The sequence below is a fragment of the Bos mutus genome, chromosome 4 (assembly GCF_027580195.1).
Source record: "Bos mutus isolate GX-2022 chromosome 4, NWIPB_WYAK_1.1, whole genome shotgun sequence".
Lineage (NCBI taxonomy): Eukaryota > Metazoa > Chordata > Mammalia > Artiodactyla > Bovidae > Bos > Bos mutus.
In genome coordinates this window covers 110,842,939-110,859,881 of record NC_091620.1, presented here as the reverse complement: position 1 = coordinate 110,859,881, position 16,943 = coordinate 110,842,939, and the positions used below count along the sequence as shown (strand labels likewise).

The following is a 16,943-nucleotide window of genomic DNA, read 5'->3' as shown; positions in this document are numbered from 1 at the left end:
ACGTGAACTCTTAGTTGCAGCAGGCAGCATCTGGACTCTGGTTCCCTTACCAAAGATCTAGCCTGAGTCCCCACATTGGGAACATGGAGTCTTAGCCACTGGATCACCAGGGAAGTCCGTATTTTAGGATTTAACTCGCTAATATTTTGTTAGAGATTTTTGCATCTATGTTCATGAGAGATATTTTAATTTGCATCCATAATTTTCTTGTAATGTCTGTCTGAATTTAGTATACAGATAATGATGATCTCATGAATGATTCAGGACTTATTCTTTCTGCTTCTATCTTCTGGAAGAGATTGTAGAATTAGTATAATTATAATTAATTCATATAATTACAGATTATAATTATATATTTATAAATATGTTTATATTATATATTAATCATAAATTTTAATTATAATCATTTATAATTATAAATAATTACATATAATTGTTTTATATATTATATAATTATAATTAAATTATAAATTCTTCAACGTACAATTCACCAATGAATCCATCTGGACTTTCTTTTACTTTTTTTACAGTCTGGCAAATTTTTTAAACTGTTTTCGGACTCAGGTTAGGCCTATCGAGGGGTTCAGAGCCTCATTCTCTTCCATCCTCATGTCTGCTCTAACTCCTGACACTCACTTCTGCTTTCTCCCATGCTGCCTCACGGTTGCTTTTGTTCTGCATTCTCCTCCTTGAAGTGCTTCTCTGGTCTTTTCAGTTTTCCACTAATTTCTGCTTTGCTTTTCATGGGCCCATTTCAGCAGTTCTCAAGGCTGTGTATAAGCGGAAAGTACACCAGCTGACAGAGGTAGGAGTCACGGCTTTCTCCAGGGACGCTGCTTTTCCTCTGTGGGTCTGGGCTCCCTTCACTGTAAGCTGACCACCGAACTGAGCACTGGATCTGAAAGCCGAGAGAATGATTGAGTACTGTGTCAGATGTTGTGTCAGGAACCTCGCTGAACTTTATTTTGGTTAATGCTCACAACAGCCTTTGGATAGGACGTATCTCTTTTTGAGAAAGAAGGAAACCGAGGCCTGGAGCTAAGCTCTGAGAGCAGTCTGTGGTGAGCTGAGATTGCCAGATGCTTGTCACAAAACCATCAGGACCCTGGAAGGGTGTGCTTGCCCATGCCTGCATGCACATGTGTGAAAAGAGGTATTTCATTAAACGCTTTTTTTGCTAGTTGAAGCTGACAATTTTTCTTTAGAATGATTTTGCTGTATTTTCTTACTTTTGGCAAAAGCCCTTTGCTTCAAAATAATTGGATGGAATGTGCAAAACCTCTGTTTTCATAAAGTCTGTTGTTTATTACAAAGCAGAAAGTTAACTGCAGGGTTGTTTTTTTACCAGTAACAGACACCAGAGACCTTGCATGGAACCAAGGTCTGGTCACAGGTTCCCTGCTCCAACTCTGTCCTCTTCCTAAACCACAGGTTTCTGTACTCTAATACCCTCAAAAGAGAATTAAATAGTCATAAGCTACTGTATGGGGCTTCCCTGGTGGTTCAGACAGTAAAGAATCCACCTGCCATGCAGGATACCCGGGTTCGATCCCTGGATCGGGAAGATCCCCTGGAGAAGGGATCTTCTCCCACTCCAGTATTCCTGCCTGGAGAATCCCCATGGAGCCTGGTGGGCAGCAGTCCATAGGGTCACAAAGAGTTGGACATGACAGAGCAATTAACACTAAGCTACTGTATCTGTTCCTGATGGTTTTTTCTTGGGGAGGGAAGGGTGAGGATGGGGTAGGTTTTAAAGAAGAGGAAGGAAAAGGTCACAAAGGAAAGAAAGTTGGCACCTTCCCCTAAAGCGAACTCTCTCTGTTCAGCACACACACCACTCACAATCTCCCTATGGCTGATTCAAGGATACAGATCCATGTGCTCAACTCAGTGTCCTTAAATGAAGAATTAATTGAAAACTTCAATTTGAGGTGAGCAAGTACATGATAAGTTTATTCTGGGAAAGAAGCTAAAATATCTCTGACTTTACTTGGCTGTCTGAAATCTTCCAGCAGAAAATTATTATTTTATTAATGAATTAAATGTACAAAATATAAAATTACATTTTATGCTAATTACTTACATTTAAATGGCAATGAAATTTATAAAATGAGAGAACTGTCTCTGTATTAAAACATTTTTGTTAAGAATACTAAATTAAGTATTTAAACATTTTTACTTAATGCAAAACAATAAATGTTCGCTACTATGAATTTCAGTTGATGCAAAAAATATTATCAAACATTTAAAACTAGAAAATGCAGCAATGTTTTTATATTAAATGTTTAAAACTTCAAGGTATAACAAATCAATCTTTTTCTTAATATAAACTATATCACAATATTCTGGAATTAAATGCTGTTTTGTAACAGAAAAATTATTTCTACAAAAATTTCAAGACCAAAACAGTGAAAAAGTTTTGGTGAGTTTTTTTCCAGTTAAGCATCTAAACCACGGATTTCAAAAGAGGTAGGACCCACAGAGGCTCACACGGCAGGAGGTGACGTGCTATCTGCTGAGGATGGGGAGGAAGCAGCTCTGGGACATCCCAGGCCGGCAAGGCGCAGCGGGGCAGAGGCCACTTGCCTGCCATCCCAGAGAGACGCAAGAAACAAAACCCAACACCAGCACCGCCACGCAGCAGGGAGTTCACATCTGTTCTAAGACGGGTCACTCTGTAAAATCTGTGTTAATAAACTATAACAGGGGACTTGTGACTATAGCTGTAACATAGATCCAGGATGCCCTTTATGTCCGGGATTATTTGAGCTCCACGGGTGTTGAGTCAGGTGGAGGTGCTGCTGAACCTGCAATATAAAACAAAGAGTTGACAAGTAAAGATATTAAGATGGCCTGTTTCATAAATTTAAAAATCTAACCTATTAATTGTATTTTTTTTGCAAGCTGATTTTTTTTAATGTGTACCATCTTTTTTTTTTGATAGGTAAGAAGTGGGTTTATTTAGAGAGAAACAGGGTCCCCAGACAGAGTGTGGGCCATCTCAGAAGGCTGAGAGGCTCATGTGTACCATTTTTTAGTCTTTACTGAATTTGTTACAATATTGTTTCTGTTTCATGTTTTGTGTTTTTTTTGGCCAGGAGGCAGGTAGCATCTTAGCTTCCTGATCAGAGGTCAAAGTTGCAACCCCTGCATAGGAAGGGGAAGTCCACCCCTGGACTGTCAGGGAAGTCCCTAACTTATTAATCTATTTTAAATAAAAGAAAAGAAATGTCTCTGTACTGATTTACTAAAGTAGTAATCCTATTTACCGGATTCTAACTGTAGTCTACATAAAATTCTAGTGTACTGTCCTACCCACAAGGACTAATCACGTGTCAGAAACACCGGCTTCCAACTCGCAGGCAGCTGGTGGTCCCTGAGTCAGTCCCACGTGTGCTGAGATATTATACAACACGTGCAATGATTTATTTCCCAGTAGGAAGTATATAACCTTAGACTAATGTTCTTTAACCAGATAACATATTTTGGTGGTGGTGAAGTAAATTCTATCTACTTAAGACGATGCAGAAAAATGACAATAAAACCCCTTGGAGACCCTCCGTAGGTGGGCCTTGGTGCCTGCCACATCTGTATTTAAATTGGGGTCCTCTCGTGGCCTTTCATTCTTTGTGCTCAGTTGCTAAGTCGTATCTGACTCTTTTGCGACCCCATGGACTGTAGCCTGCCAGGCTTGTCTGTCCATGGGATTCTCCAGACAAGAATACTGGAGTGGGTTGCCAGTCCCTTCTCCAGGGAGAAGACCTGACCCAGAGGATGAATTTGTGTCTCCCGACTGGCAGGCGGATTCTTTACCGCTGAGTCATCTTGGAAGCCCCTTTCACTTCTTTACCATTATTTAAACCCACATCTCTCACACGGTGCTTAATAAAATGTAGGTCTCTGGCACCTCACTCCAGTACTCTTGCCTGGAAAATCCCATGGACGGAGGAGCCTGGTAGGCTGCAGTCCATGGGGTCGTGAAGAGTCGGACATGACTGAGCGACTTCACTTTCACTTTTCCCTTTCATGCAATGGAGAAGGAAATGGCAACCCACTCCAGTGTTCTTGCTTGGAGAATCCCAGGGACGGCAGAGCCTGGTGGGCTGCCGTCTATGGGGTCACATAGAGTCGGACACGACTGATGCGACTTAGCAGCAGCAGCAGCAAAGTGAACTATACTATGCTTTATCTTGTGTGATCTGCATAAAAGACCAGTCTTATTGTAATAATGTAAGTGCTCCTTTTGCTGTCCCCAGACTGTGTTGCTAGAACTCGACTTTTTAAAGGGGTAGATGGCACCAGCTTTCGTAGTTAGGACACCAGCAGTTTAGAGAGGGATCTCATAGGCTTCTGAGACATGTCAGCTTCAGGTTCAAGAACTATGTCCATCGACTGTTCTGTGCGTCTAAGACACGTTTTATATTTGGACGCAGGTCAGTTTCTCTAAAAATACTCACTCAGAGGAGAAGACTCTGGAATAAAGAACAAGTACATTAGTTTTTCAATTCAATAAAACAGGCTAATTTTAAAAGAATTACTTTTAATAATTACTTAAAAATTAGTAAAAAAGTTGTATGACTTAAGATGGCATCATGGTGACAGTGGAGGGAGTGTGTCATTAAGACAGTGGCTGGGGCAGTGAGGTGCCCACTGGACAGGAAGGTGCACAGAGATCACTTATATATAAAACATTTGAGATGCTTGAAGGGACATAACACAGTTCCTGCCTCCTTAATCGGAGAACTGAAGCCTCAGGGTGAAAATAAGTTTCCTAGAGGTAAACGGTCAATAATTCCTAGAGCTACCTACTCTGGGAGATTGTGAAGGACAGGCAAGCCTCGCCTACTGCAGTCCATGGAGTCACAGAGCTGGACGTGACTTGGCGACTGAACCACAGAAACTAAGCATAGTACTCGATGGATTTGAAGACGGACGTGGCCAAAAAATAAGACCAACTGTCCCTGTGACTGCGATTGTTAAAAATCAAATAGAGTTTCTGGGTAGCAAATTTCAGGGAAAGGACTAAACTGTTGATACGTAAAGTTTAATGACAAAGTGTAAGAAGTGCTGACAATGGCACGACTCCACCGTGAACTGCTAGTGCTTTTCAGAAACCATGGCTTTTTCTGAAGCTGCCCCAGAGAAGACCAGTCATTGCGTGGGTCAGAACCTTTTGGATCCAGGAGACTAAAATCGATATTATGTGTGTGGTACAACACAAGAAGCGTCGGAATTTTCAACAACTAAAAGAAAATGTAAAGCTACAGAAATAATGACTTTTGCTATTCATCCGAATAAACAGGGAAAAAAATAAAATACATATTATCCTCATGTGTGCCTGTAACCTCAATACTTCTGTAGGTTTTTTATGTGGCTTTTGGATCACTCATTATGATACAGTGAATGAGACAAGGGGCCTCGGTGGCCATGCTCCTCACCTGCGGCTTCCGTGGTGTCTCCGGGAGCCTCTGGGTCTGCGGGCGGCTCAGCATCCAGTGGGGACGGAGATGAGACAGAGGACTGAGGGGTCTGCGGGGCCCTCTTGTCTGAGTCCGCTTGCTGCTGTAACCACTCATCCTTATATCCATTGCTAATCAGTTTGGAAAAGTTTGTAGGTGAACTGGGTCTTTGACCAGGTCTCAAAAAGAGAAAAATTAAGTACTTAAGTACAAAGGTGAATGAAAATCCAGAAGCAAACATATTCATGGTAAATTACATGTGTTATTGTTCCTAAAGACATAATAGAGATGGTTCTCTTCTCTCCCTGCCTCTCTCCACCTCTTTCTCAATCTCTCTCCACTTTTAAACATAAAGAAGTGACCAGCAAGCACGCCCTGGACACTTATACTTAGTTCAGCTCACATTTAGTTCAGCTTCCAAAAGCCTTTCTTCAGAACAGACAATGAGAAGAAGCAGAATTCCAGCATTCTCTGGAGAGCTCTCCGGAGAAAGCACTGCCCTGTCCCTGGGGAGGGATGAGTGACTCTGACTCTACCACTTTGCAACAAATTATTATTTTCTTAATGAGTTCTGCCCAGTTCACATTACAGATTATCTTCTGCTTCTCTGCACAGATGATAGATGATTAGGGGAATAGATAGAAGGACGAATGGATAGACAGAGAGATGGAAAGTTAGGTAGATGATAGAATTTTTTTGCCCTCATAGTCTGAGTGCGGCGCTCTCATGACATTTGTCACACATAATGTGACTGATTGATCACTCCCCTTCCCCTCCACCTACTAGCGGAGAAGACATTTGAAGAATTAGTCGGACAATTAACGGCATTGGTTCTGGCACTAAAATGGGATTCTGGGAAAGTGAAGAGAAATAGAAGGCATTAGGGGCCCTCTCTCTAGCCAGGCAACTACACACACGTCAGGGCACCTGATGGATGCTCCAGCGGAATGCAGAGTCGGGGGCTCACTTGGCATGGACACCGGGGGCCAGGCCCCAGGGACAGAAGGCGGCAGGACTGAGCAGCACACACGTATTAGGCCAAGTGGGCCCAGGTTGACAGGGTGAGCCTGGGTGAGGGGGTTCCTGAGAGGGGGAAGGCAGCACTCGGGCTGATGGAGGAGACAACTCAGCCCGCGCTCACAGGCGCATGAGACAACAAGGGGACAAAGGGGGCCATAGGGTCCAGGGGCGTCAGGAGGGAAGGGGAGACGGGAGAAGAGGCCAGTGGACAGGCCGGGCCGCGGGAGGTTGTGCAATTGCAGGGACACCCCTGAAGCCTGCTGCTGGGAGGTGAGTAGCCTTAGGCGGCATCCGCCTGTGGTGTGGGAGGGTGCCTGCCACCTGTACCAAAGACCAAACCCACACCGAATCCAGACTGCGCTGCCCAGCCCATGCACTTACATGGGTGGAAAGGACAGTTTGCTTCCTGCAGGCTCTCTGTGGCCAAGAGGGGTCCCCACTTTGCTTGGATACTTGGACTTGATGGCTGGCAGCCTCACCTGTGGAGAAGGGAATGGCAAACCACTTCAGTATTCTTGCCTTGAGAATCCCATGAACAGTATGAAAAGGCAAAAAGATAGGACACTGAAAGATGAACTCCCCAGGTCGGTAGGTGCCCAATATGCTACAGGAGAAGAGTGGAGAAATAACTCCCAAAAGAATGAAGAGACGGAGGTGGATGAAACTGGAGCTAATTATACAGAGTGAAGTAAGTCAGAAAGAAAAACACCAATACAGTATACTAACACATATATATGGAATTTAGAAAGATGGTAACAATAACCCTGTATCCAAGACAGCAAAAGAGACACAGATGTAAAGAACAGTCTTTTGGACTCTGTGGGAGAGGACGAGAGCAGGATGATATGGGAGAATGGCATCGAAACATGTAAAATATCATATGTGAAAGAAATTGCCAGTTCAGGTTTGACGCACGATACAGGGTGCTCGGGGCTGGAGCACTGGGATAATCCAAAGGGATGGGATGGAGAGGGAGGCGGGAGGGGGGTTCAGGATGAGGAACACATGTACACCCATGGCGGATTCAAGTCAATGTATGGCAAAACCAATACAATATTGTAAAGTTAAATAAATAAATAAATAAAACTTAAAAAAAAAAGGAATGAAGAGACGGTGCCAAAGCAAAAACAACGCCCAGTTGAGGATGTGACTGGTGAATGAGAAGTGGCCAAACAAGAGATGGCAAGAGTGAACACTGACATTTTAGGAATCAGTGAACTAAAATGGACTGGAATGGGTGAATTTAATTCAGATGACCATTATATCTACTACTGTGGGCAAGAATCCCTTAGAAGAAATGGAGTAGCCATCATAGTCAACAAAAGAGTCTGAAATGCAGTATTTGGGTGCATTCTCAAAAATGACAGAATGATCTCTGTTTGTTTCCAAGGCAAACCAATATCACAGTAATCCAAGTCTATGCCCCAAACAGTAATGCTGAGGAAGCTGAAGTTGAACGGTTCTAAGGAGACCTACAAGACATTCTAGAACTGACACCCAAAAAAACCCCCAATAATGTCCTTTTCATCATAAGGGTACTGGAATGCAAAAGTAGGAAGTCAAGAGATACCTGGAGTAACAGGCAAATTTGGCCTTGGAGTACAAAATGAAGCAGGACAAAGGCTAACAGAGTTTTCCCTAGAGAATGCACTGGTCATAGCAAACACCCTCTTCCAACAACACAGGACATGACTCTACACATGGACGTTCACCAGATGGTCAATATTGAAATCGGATTGATTACATTCTTTGCAGCCAAAGATGGAGAAGCTCTATACAGTCAGCAAAACCAAGACTGGGAAGTGACTGTGGCTCAGGCCATGAACTCCTTATGGCCAAATTCAGACTTAAATTGAAGAAAGTAGGGAAAACCACTAGACCACTCAGGTATGACCTAAATCAAATCCTTCATGATTATACAGTGGAAGTGACAAATTGGTTCAAGGGATTAGATCTGATAGACAGAGTGCCTGATGAACTATGGACAGAGGTTTGTGACATTGTACAGGAGGCACGGATCAAGACCATTCCCAAGAAAAAAGAAATGGAAAAGGGCAAAAAGTTTGTCTGAGGAGGCCTTACAAACAGCTGAGAAAAGAAGACAAGTGAAAGGCAAAGGAGAAAAGGAAAGATATGCCTATTTGAATGCAGAGTTCCAAAGTAAAGCAAGGAGAGATAAGAAAGCCTTCCTCAGTGATCCATGCAACAACAACAACAACAAAAAAAATAGAGGAAAACAATAGAATGGTAAAGACTAGAGATCTTTTCCAGAAAATTAGAGATACCAAGGGAACATTTTATGCAAAGACAGGCACAATAGAGGACAGGAATGGTATCGACCTAACAAAAGAAGAAGATATTAAGAAGAGGTGGCAAGAATACACAGAAGAACTATACAAAAAATATCTTCACAACCCAGATAATCACAATGGTATGATCACTCATCTAGAGCCACACATCCTGGAATGCAAAGTCAAGTGGGCCTTAGAAAGCATCACTATGAACAAAGCTAGTGGAAGTGATGGAATTCCAGTTGAGCTATTTTAAATCCTAAAACATGATGCTGTGAAAGTGCTGCACTCATTATGCCAGCAAATCTGGAGAACTTAGCACTGGCCACAGGACTGGAAGGTCAGTTTTCATTCCAATACCAATGAAGGGCAATGCCAAAGAATGCTCAAACTACAACATGATTGTACTCATTTCACACACTAGTAAAGTAATGCTCAAAATTCTCCAAGCCAGGCTTCAACAGTACGTGAACCGTGAACTTCCAGATGTTTGAGCTGGATTTAGAAAAAGCACAGGAAACAGAGATCAAATTGCCAACATCTGCTGAATCATAGAAAAAGCAAAGAAACAGAAAAAGCATAGAAAAAACCATGGAAAGAGATGGGAATACCAGACCACCTGATCTGCCTCTTGAGAAACCTGTATTCAGGTGAAGAAGCAACAGCTAGAACCAAACATGGAACAACAGACTAGTTCCAAATTGGGAAAGGAGTACACCAATGCTGTATATTGTCACCCTGCTTATTTAGCTTATACGCAGAGTACATCATATGAAATGCTGGGCTGGATGAAGTACAAGCTGGAATCAAGATTGCAGGGAGAAATATCAATAACCTCAGATATGCAGATGACACCACCCTTATGGCAGAAAGTGAAGAGGAACAAAAGAGCCTCTTGATGAAAGTGAAAGAGGAGTGAAAAAGCTGACTTTAACTCAACATTCAGAAAACTAAGATCATGGGATCCAGTCCCATCACTCCATGGCAAATAGAAGGAGAATCAATGGAAACAGTGAGAGACTTTATTTTCTTGGGCTCCAAAATCACTACAGATGGTGACTGCAGCCATGAAATTAAAAGACGCTTGCTCCTCGGAAGAAAAGCTATGACCAACCTAGACAGCATATTAAAAAGCAGAGACATTACTTTACCAACAAAGGCCCACCTAGTCAAAGCCATCATTTTTCCAGTAGTCATGTATGGATGTGAGAGTTGGACTATAAAGAAAGCTGAGTGCCAAACAACTGATGATTTTGAACTATGGTGTTGGAGAAGACTCTTGATGAGTCCCATGGACTGCAAGGAGATCAAACCAGTCAATCCTAAAGAAAATCAGTCCTGAATATTCTTTGGAAGGACTGATGCTGAAGCTGAAACTCCAATACTTTGGCCACTTGATGTGAAGAACTGACTCATTGGAAAAGAGCCTGATGCTGGGGAAAGATTGAAGGTGGGAGGAGAAGGGGACGACAGAAGATGAGATGGTTAGATGACATCATCAATGGACATGAGTTTGAGCAAGCTCCAGGAGTTGGTGATGGACAGGGAAGCCTGGGGTGCTGCAGTACATGGGATCGCAAAGAGTCGGACATGAGTGAGCAACTGAACTGAACTGAGCCTCACCTGTGCAGAGAAACACAGGATAGAACGGGCTTGCTCCCCACACTTTCTCAGCCCTGCACTTTCTCAGCACCTGGATAACTCTGTCCATGGTTTGGGGGCAATGCAGCATTTCAGCCTTTAACAGGGCATGTGCACCAACCCTGTTTACCATCTATCTGAAGGCTCGGGGTATTGCTGGGAGGTGTTGCCAGAAACATGCATGTTCCTGAGAGCAGCTCATTCAGTGATTGTGCAAACGCCAAGACCCAGGTTCAGGGCTGGGACTGGGTGTCTTGGGGGCAAACAGCCAGCTAAATATAGGCAGCTGACCCTGCACATGGGGCTCAATTTTCCAAGCCCCAAAATAAACTTCCAAGGGTTCTCCTCCAACTAGACACTGGGAAGTGGGCCTCAAGGCTACTCCCTGGCAAGGCAGGGTTGTTGTGTGTGTGTGTATGTGTGTGTGTGTGTGTGTGTGTGTGTGTGTGAGTGTGAGGGTGGCAAGGCTGGCTCATTGCCGGGACACGGCTGCTAGTTTTAACATGAACATCACCAGCTTACCCATAGATCCCCACATCCCGGGAGCTGTGACCAATGGCCTCTGAACTGAGACACCACCATAAAGCCACCAACCAGGGATGGCCTTCCATGGCTCCCTTGAAACAGAAATGCCTTAAAAGTGTGTCACCCTGGAGCCAGCATTCCTTCAAGGTCAAATACACTTGTGGGGTTTGTGCAGCTGCAAAGCACTGTCTCCTCTTCCCTTCCTGTCCACACAGTATTCTGGGGAATTTTACCTTAAACCCTCAAACAGAATGGGCTCATTCAGGAACTGGATAATGTCCTTCCTATCTGGGCAGATGAGAAGTGATGGCTAACTTTCCCCATGTCAGCTCCTTAAACAAAAGGCAGTCTCACATCACAGGTTTGATGTTCATAACGAGAAAAGGATAGGGCGGTCCTGGGATGGCAGAGGAATAGGATGGGTAGACCACTTTCTTCCCCACAAACTCATCAAAAGAACATTTAAACGCTGAGTAAATTCCACAGAACAACTTCTGAATGCCGGCAGAGGACATCAGGCACCCAGAAAAGCAGCCCATTGTCTTTGAAAGGAGGTAGGAAAAAATATAAAAGACAAAAAGAGAGACAAAAGAGGTAGGGACGGAGCTCTGTCCCGGGAAGGGAGTCTTAAAAAGAGAGAAGTTTCCAAACACCAGGAAACACTCTCACTGCCGAGTCTGTGGCAAGCCTTGGAACCGCAGAGGGCAACATAACTGGGAGGAAAAATAAATAAGTAATTAAAACCCACAGATTACATGTCCAGCGGTAACTTCCCCAGCGGAGAAGCAGCACAGACGCCTGCACCCGCCACTAGCAGGCAGGGGCTGGGCAGGGAGGCGCGGGCTGCATTGCTTAGAGTAAGGACCAGGCCTGAATGCCCCGAGGGCAGTCTGAGGGAACTAACTTGTGCTAGCAAACCAGACTGCAGGATAGCTACCACACCCAAAGCCCTAACCTAAGACACCACCAGGCCCACTCACAGAACAAAGGACTGACTAGAGCTACGAGAAAAGCCCTAACCTAAGACCCCGTCAGACCCGCTCATAGAACAAAAGACTGAACAGGGCTAGTGGGCTGCAGACCATCCCCCTCCGGTGACAGGCAGCCAGAGCTGGAAGGGGGCAATCGCGGCCCCAGAGTGGCATTATCTACCAAACTGCAAGCAGGCTTCTTCACTAACTAAGACTTCTTGGGATTCTGGACAGTCAACATCCGCCTGAGAAGGTGTGCTGGTTGTACACCCAGAAAACCGAGCGGCAGGGATGGGGGAGGCGATAAGTCTCAGCGACCACGCTCGCCAAACACCTGGTCACCTGAGCTGCTCAGACCTGGGAAGGGCACAAAATGCAGGCCCAACCGAGTCTGCACCTCTGAGGACTACCCAAGTGCCTGAACCTGAGCAGCTTAGACCTGGGAGGTGCATACAACCCGGGGCCGGCCTCAGACAGTTCCCAGCAGGGCAACCTAGAGCCTGAGCAGTGTGGGCAGGGAGGGCACATGTGCGGTGAGCTGGGGCAGGCCCAGTGTGGCTGAGACATGCGAGCACATGCCAGTGTTGTTTGCAGTGTCCCTCCCTCCCCACAGCGCAACTGAACAAGTGAGCGTAAAAAAGTGTCCACCACCGCCCTCTTGTGTCAGGGCGGAAATCAGACACTGAAGAGACCAGCAAACAGAAGCTAAAACAGAGGGAACCGCCTTGGAAGTGACAGGTGCAATAGATTAAAACCCTGTACTTAGTACTGACTACTTAGGAAGGGGCCTATAGATCTTGAGAAATATAAGCGGACCAAGGAATTATCCGAAAATGAACTGACCCCAAACTGCCCACAACAACACCAAAGAAAGTCCTAGATATATTTTTACTATCATTTTTTAAAATTTAAAAAAATGTTAAGTCCTCTATTACTCCTTTAATTTTCATTTTTATAACCTACTACTACTTTGCAAAAAAAAAAAAAAAGAGACCCTATTTTTAAAGCAAACTTCATATATATATATATATATATATATATATATATATATTAATTTTGTGACTTTTTTCTTTAATATTGTATTTTTGAAAATCCAACCTCTCGTCTAGATTTTTAATCTTTGATTTTTGGTATTTGTTATCAATTTTGTACCTTTAAGAACCCAATCTTCAGTACCCATTTTTACTTGGGAGCAAGATTACTGGCTTGACTGCTCTCTCCCCTTTGACTCTCCTTTTTTTTCTCCACCAGGTCGCCTCTATCTCCTCCCCTCCCCTTCTCTTCTCTACCCAACTCTGTGAATCTCTTTGTGTGTTCCAGATGGTGAGAAAACCTAGGAACTGATTACTGGCTAGATCTGTCTCTCTCCTTTTGATTCCCCCCTTTTTCCTCCTGGCCACCTCTGTCTCCTTCCTCCCTCTTCTCTTCTCTGTATAACTCCATGAACATCTCTGAGTGGTCCAGACTGTGGAACGCACATAAGGAAGTGATTACTGACTAGCTTGCTCTCTCTTCTTTTGATTCCACCTCATCTCATTCGGGTCACCTCTAACTCCCTCCTCCCTCTTCTCTTCTCCATGTAACTCTGTGAACCTCTCTGGGCGTCCCTCACTGTGGAGAAACTTTTCATCTTTAACCTAGATGTTTTATCAATGGTGCTGTATAGATGAAGAAGTCTTGAGGCTACTGTAAAAATAAGACTGAAAACCAGAAGCAGGAGGCTTAAGTCCAAATCCTGAGAACACCAGAGAACTCCTGACTCCAGGGAACATTAATCAACAGGAGCTCATCAAACGCCTCCATACCGACACTGAAACCAAGCACCACCAAAGGGCCAACAAGTTCCAGAGCAAGACATATCACGCAATTTCTCCAGAAACACAGGATCACAGTCCTGAGCTTCAATATACAGGCTGCCCAAAGTCACTCCAAACCCACTGACATCTCATAACTCATTACTGGACACTTTATTGCACTCCAGAGAGAAGAAATCCAGCTCCACCCACCAGAACACCGACACAAGCTTCCCTAACCAGGAAACTTTGACAAGTCACCTGTACAACCCCACCCACAGTGAGGAAACTCCACAATAAAGAGAACTCCACAAACTGCCAGAATAGAGAAAGGCCACCCAAACACAACAATATAAACAGGATGAAGAGACAGAGGAATACCCAGCAGGTAAAGGAACAGGATAAATGCCCACCAAACCAAACAAAAGAGGAAGAGATAGGGAATCTACCTGATAAAGAATTCCGAATAATGATAGTGAAAATGATCCAAAATCTTGAAATCAAAATGGAATCACAGATAAATAGCCTGGAGACAAGGATTGAGAAGATGCAAGAAAGGCTTAACAAGGACCTAGAAGAAATAAAAAAGAGTCAGTATATAATGAATAATACAATAAATGAGATCAAAAACACTCTGGAGGGAACAAATAGTAGAATAACAGAGGCAGAAGATAGGATTAGTGAAATAGAAGACAGAATGGTAGAAATAAATGAATCAGAGAGGAAGAAAGAAAAATGAATTAAAAGAAATGAGGACAATCTCAGAGACCTCCAGGACAATGTTAAACACCCCAACATTCGAATCATAGGAGTCCCAGAAGAAGAAGACAAAAGAAAGACCATTAGAAAATACTTGAGGAGATAATAGTTGAAAACTTCCCCTAAAATGGGGAAGGAAATAATCACCCAAGTCCAAGAAACCCAGAGAGTCCCAAACAGGATAAACTCAAGGCAAAACACCCCAAGACACATGTTAATCAACTTAACAAAGATCAAGCACAAAGAAAAAATATTAAAAGCAGCAAGGGAAAAGCAACAAATAACACACAAGAGGATTCCCATAAGGATAACAGCTAATCTTTCAATAGAAACTCTTCAGGCCAGAATGGAATGGCAGGACATACTTAAAGTGATGAAAGAAAATAACCTACAGCCCAGATTACTGTACCCAGCAAGGATCTCATTCAAATATGAAGGAGAAGTCAAAAGCTTAACAGACAAGCAAAAGCTGAGAGAAGTCAGCACCACCAAACCAGTTCTCCAACAAATGCTAAAGGATCTTCTCTAGACAGGAAACACAAAAAAGGTGTATAAACTCGAACCCAAAACAATAAAGTAAATGGCAACAGGATCATACTTATTAATAATTACCTTAAATGTAAGTGGATTGAATGCCCCAAACAAAAGACAAAGACTGGCTGAATGGATACAAAAACAAGACACCTATATATGTTGTCTACAAGAGACCCACCTCAAAACAGGGGACACATACAGACTGAAAGTGAAGGGCTGGAAAAAGATATTCCATGCAAATAGAGACCAAAAGAAAGCAGGAGTAGCAATACTCATATCAGCAAAATAGACTTTAAAACAAAGGCTATGAAAGGAGACAAAGAAGGACACTACATAATGATCAAAAGATCAATCCAAGAAGAAGATATAACAATTATAAATATATATGCACCCAACATAGGAGCACCACAATATGTAAGATAAATGCTAACAAGTATGAAAGGGGAAATTAACAATAACACAATAATAGTGGGAGACTTTAATACCCCATTCACACCTATGGATAGATCAACTAAACAGAAAATCAACAAGGAAACACAAACTTTAAATGATACAATAGACCAGTTAGACCTAATTGATATCTATAAGACATTTCACCCCAAAACAATGAATTTCATCTTTTTCTCAAATGCACATGGAACCATCTCAAAGATAGATTACATCCTGGGCCATAAATCTAGCCTTGGTAAATTTAAAAAAAATTGAAATCATTCCAAGCATCTTTTCTGATCACAATGCAGTAAGATTAGATGTCAATTACAGGACAAAAACTATTAAAAATCCCAATATATGGAGGCTGAACAACATGCTGCTGAATAACCAACAAATCACAGAAGAAATCAAAAAGAAATCAAAATATGCATAGAAATGAACAAAAATGAAAACACAACAACCCAAAACCTGTGGGACACTGTAAAAGCAGTGCTAAGGGGAAGGTTCATAGCAATATAGGCATACCTCAAGAAACAAGAAAAAGTCAAATAAATAATAACTCTAACCTAAAGCAACTAGAAAAGGAAGAAATGAAGAACCCCAGGGTTAGTAGAAGGAAAGAAATCTTAAAACGTAGGGCAGAAATAAATGCAGAAGAAACAAAAGAGACCATAGCAAAAATCAACAAAGCCAAAAGCTGGTTCTTTGAGAAGATAAATAAAACTGACAAACCATTAGCCAGACTCATTAAGAAACAAAGGGAGAAAAGGCAAATCAATAAAATTAGAAATGAAAATGGAGAGATCACAACAGACAACACAGAAATACAAAGGATCGTAAGAGACTACTACCAGCAGTTATATGCCAATAAAATGGACAACGTGGAAGAAATGGACAAATTCTTAGAAACGTGCAACTTTCCAAAACTGAACCAGGAAGGAATAGAAAATCTTAACAGACCCATCACAAGCACAGAAATTGAAACTGTAATCAGAAATCTTCCAGCAAACAAAAGCCCAGGTCCAGATGGCTTCACAGCTGAATTCTACCAAAAATTTAGAGAAGAGCTAACACCTATCCTACTCAAACTCTTCCAGAAAATTGCAGAGGAGGGTAAACTTCCAAACTCATTCTATGAGGCCATCACCCTAATACCAAAACCTGACAAAGATGCCACAAAAAAAGAAAACTACAGGCCAATATCACTGATGAACATAGATGCAAAAATCCTTAATAAAATTCTAGCAATCAGAATCCAACAACACATTAAAAAGATCATACACCATGACCAAGTGGGCTTTATCCCAGGAATGCAAGGATTCTTCAATATCTGCAAATCAATCAATGTAATACACCACATTAACTAGTTGAAAAATAAAAGCCATATGATTATCTCAATAGATGCAGAGAAAGCCTTTGACAAAATTCAACATCCATTTATGATAAAAACGCTCCAGAAAGCAGGAATAAAAGGAACACACCTCAACATAATAAAAAGCTATATATGACAAAACCCAA

At 42.6% G+C, this 16,943-nt stretch overlaps 1 protein-coding gene across 2 annotated transcripts in view; it reads right to left on the bottom strand.

Annotated features, from left to right (window-relative positions):
- Nucleotides 1-1,219: 1,219 nt before the first annotated feature.
- The window catches only part of C4H7orf57 (chromosome 4 C7orf57 homolog), a 29,485-nt gene continuing 13,761 nt past the window's right edge, over nucleotides 1,220-16,943 (bottom strand). The window contains exons 6-9 of one of the 2 annotated variants that reach the window (XM_005890517.3): nucleotides 6,861-6,958; nucleotides 5,439-5,638; nucleotides 4,458-4,472; nucleotides 1,227-2,807 (exon numbers count right to left, since the gene is read on the bottom strand). In XM_005890517.3, the coding sequence (XP_005890579.2) occupies nucleotides 2,761-2,807; nucleotides 4,458-4,472; nucleotides 5,439-5,638; nucleotides 6,861-6,958 (360 nt within the window). In that variant the 3' untranslated portion in view covers nucleotides 1,227-2,760. Of the gene's footprint in view, nucleotides 2,808-4,457; nucleotides 4,473-5,438; nucleotides 5,639-6,860; nucleotides 6,959-16,943 lie in introns of both variants that reach the window. The other variant, XM_070369893.1, reaches the window with a different exon arrangement.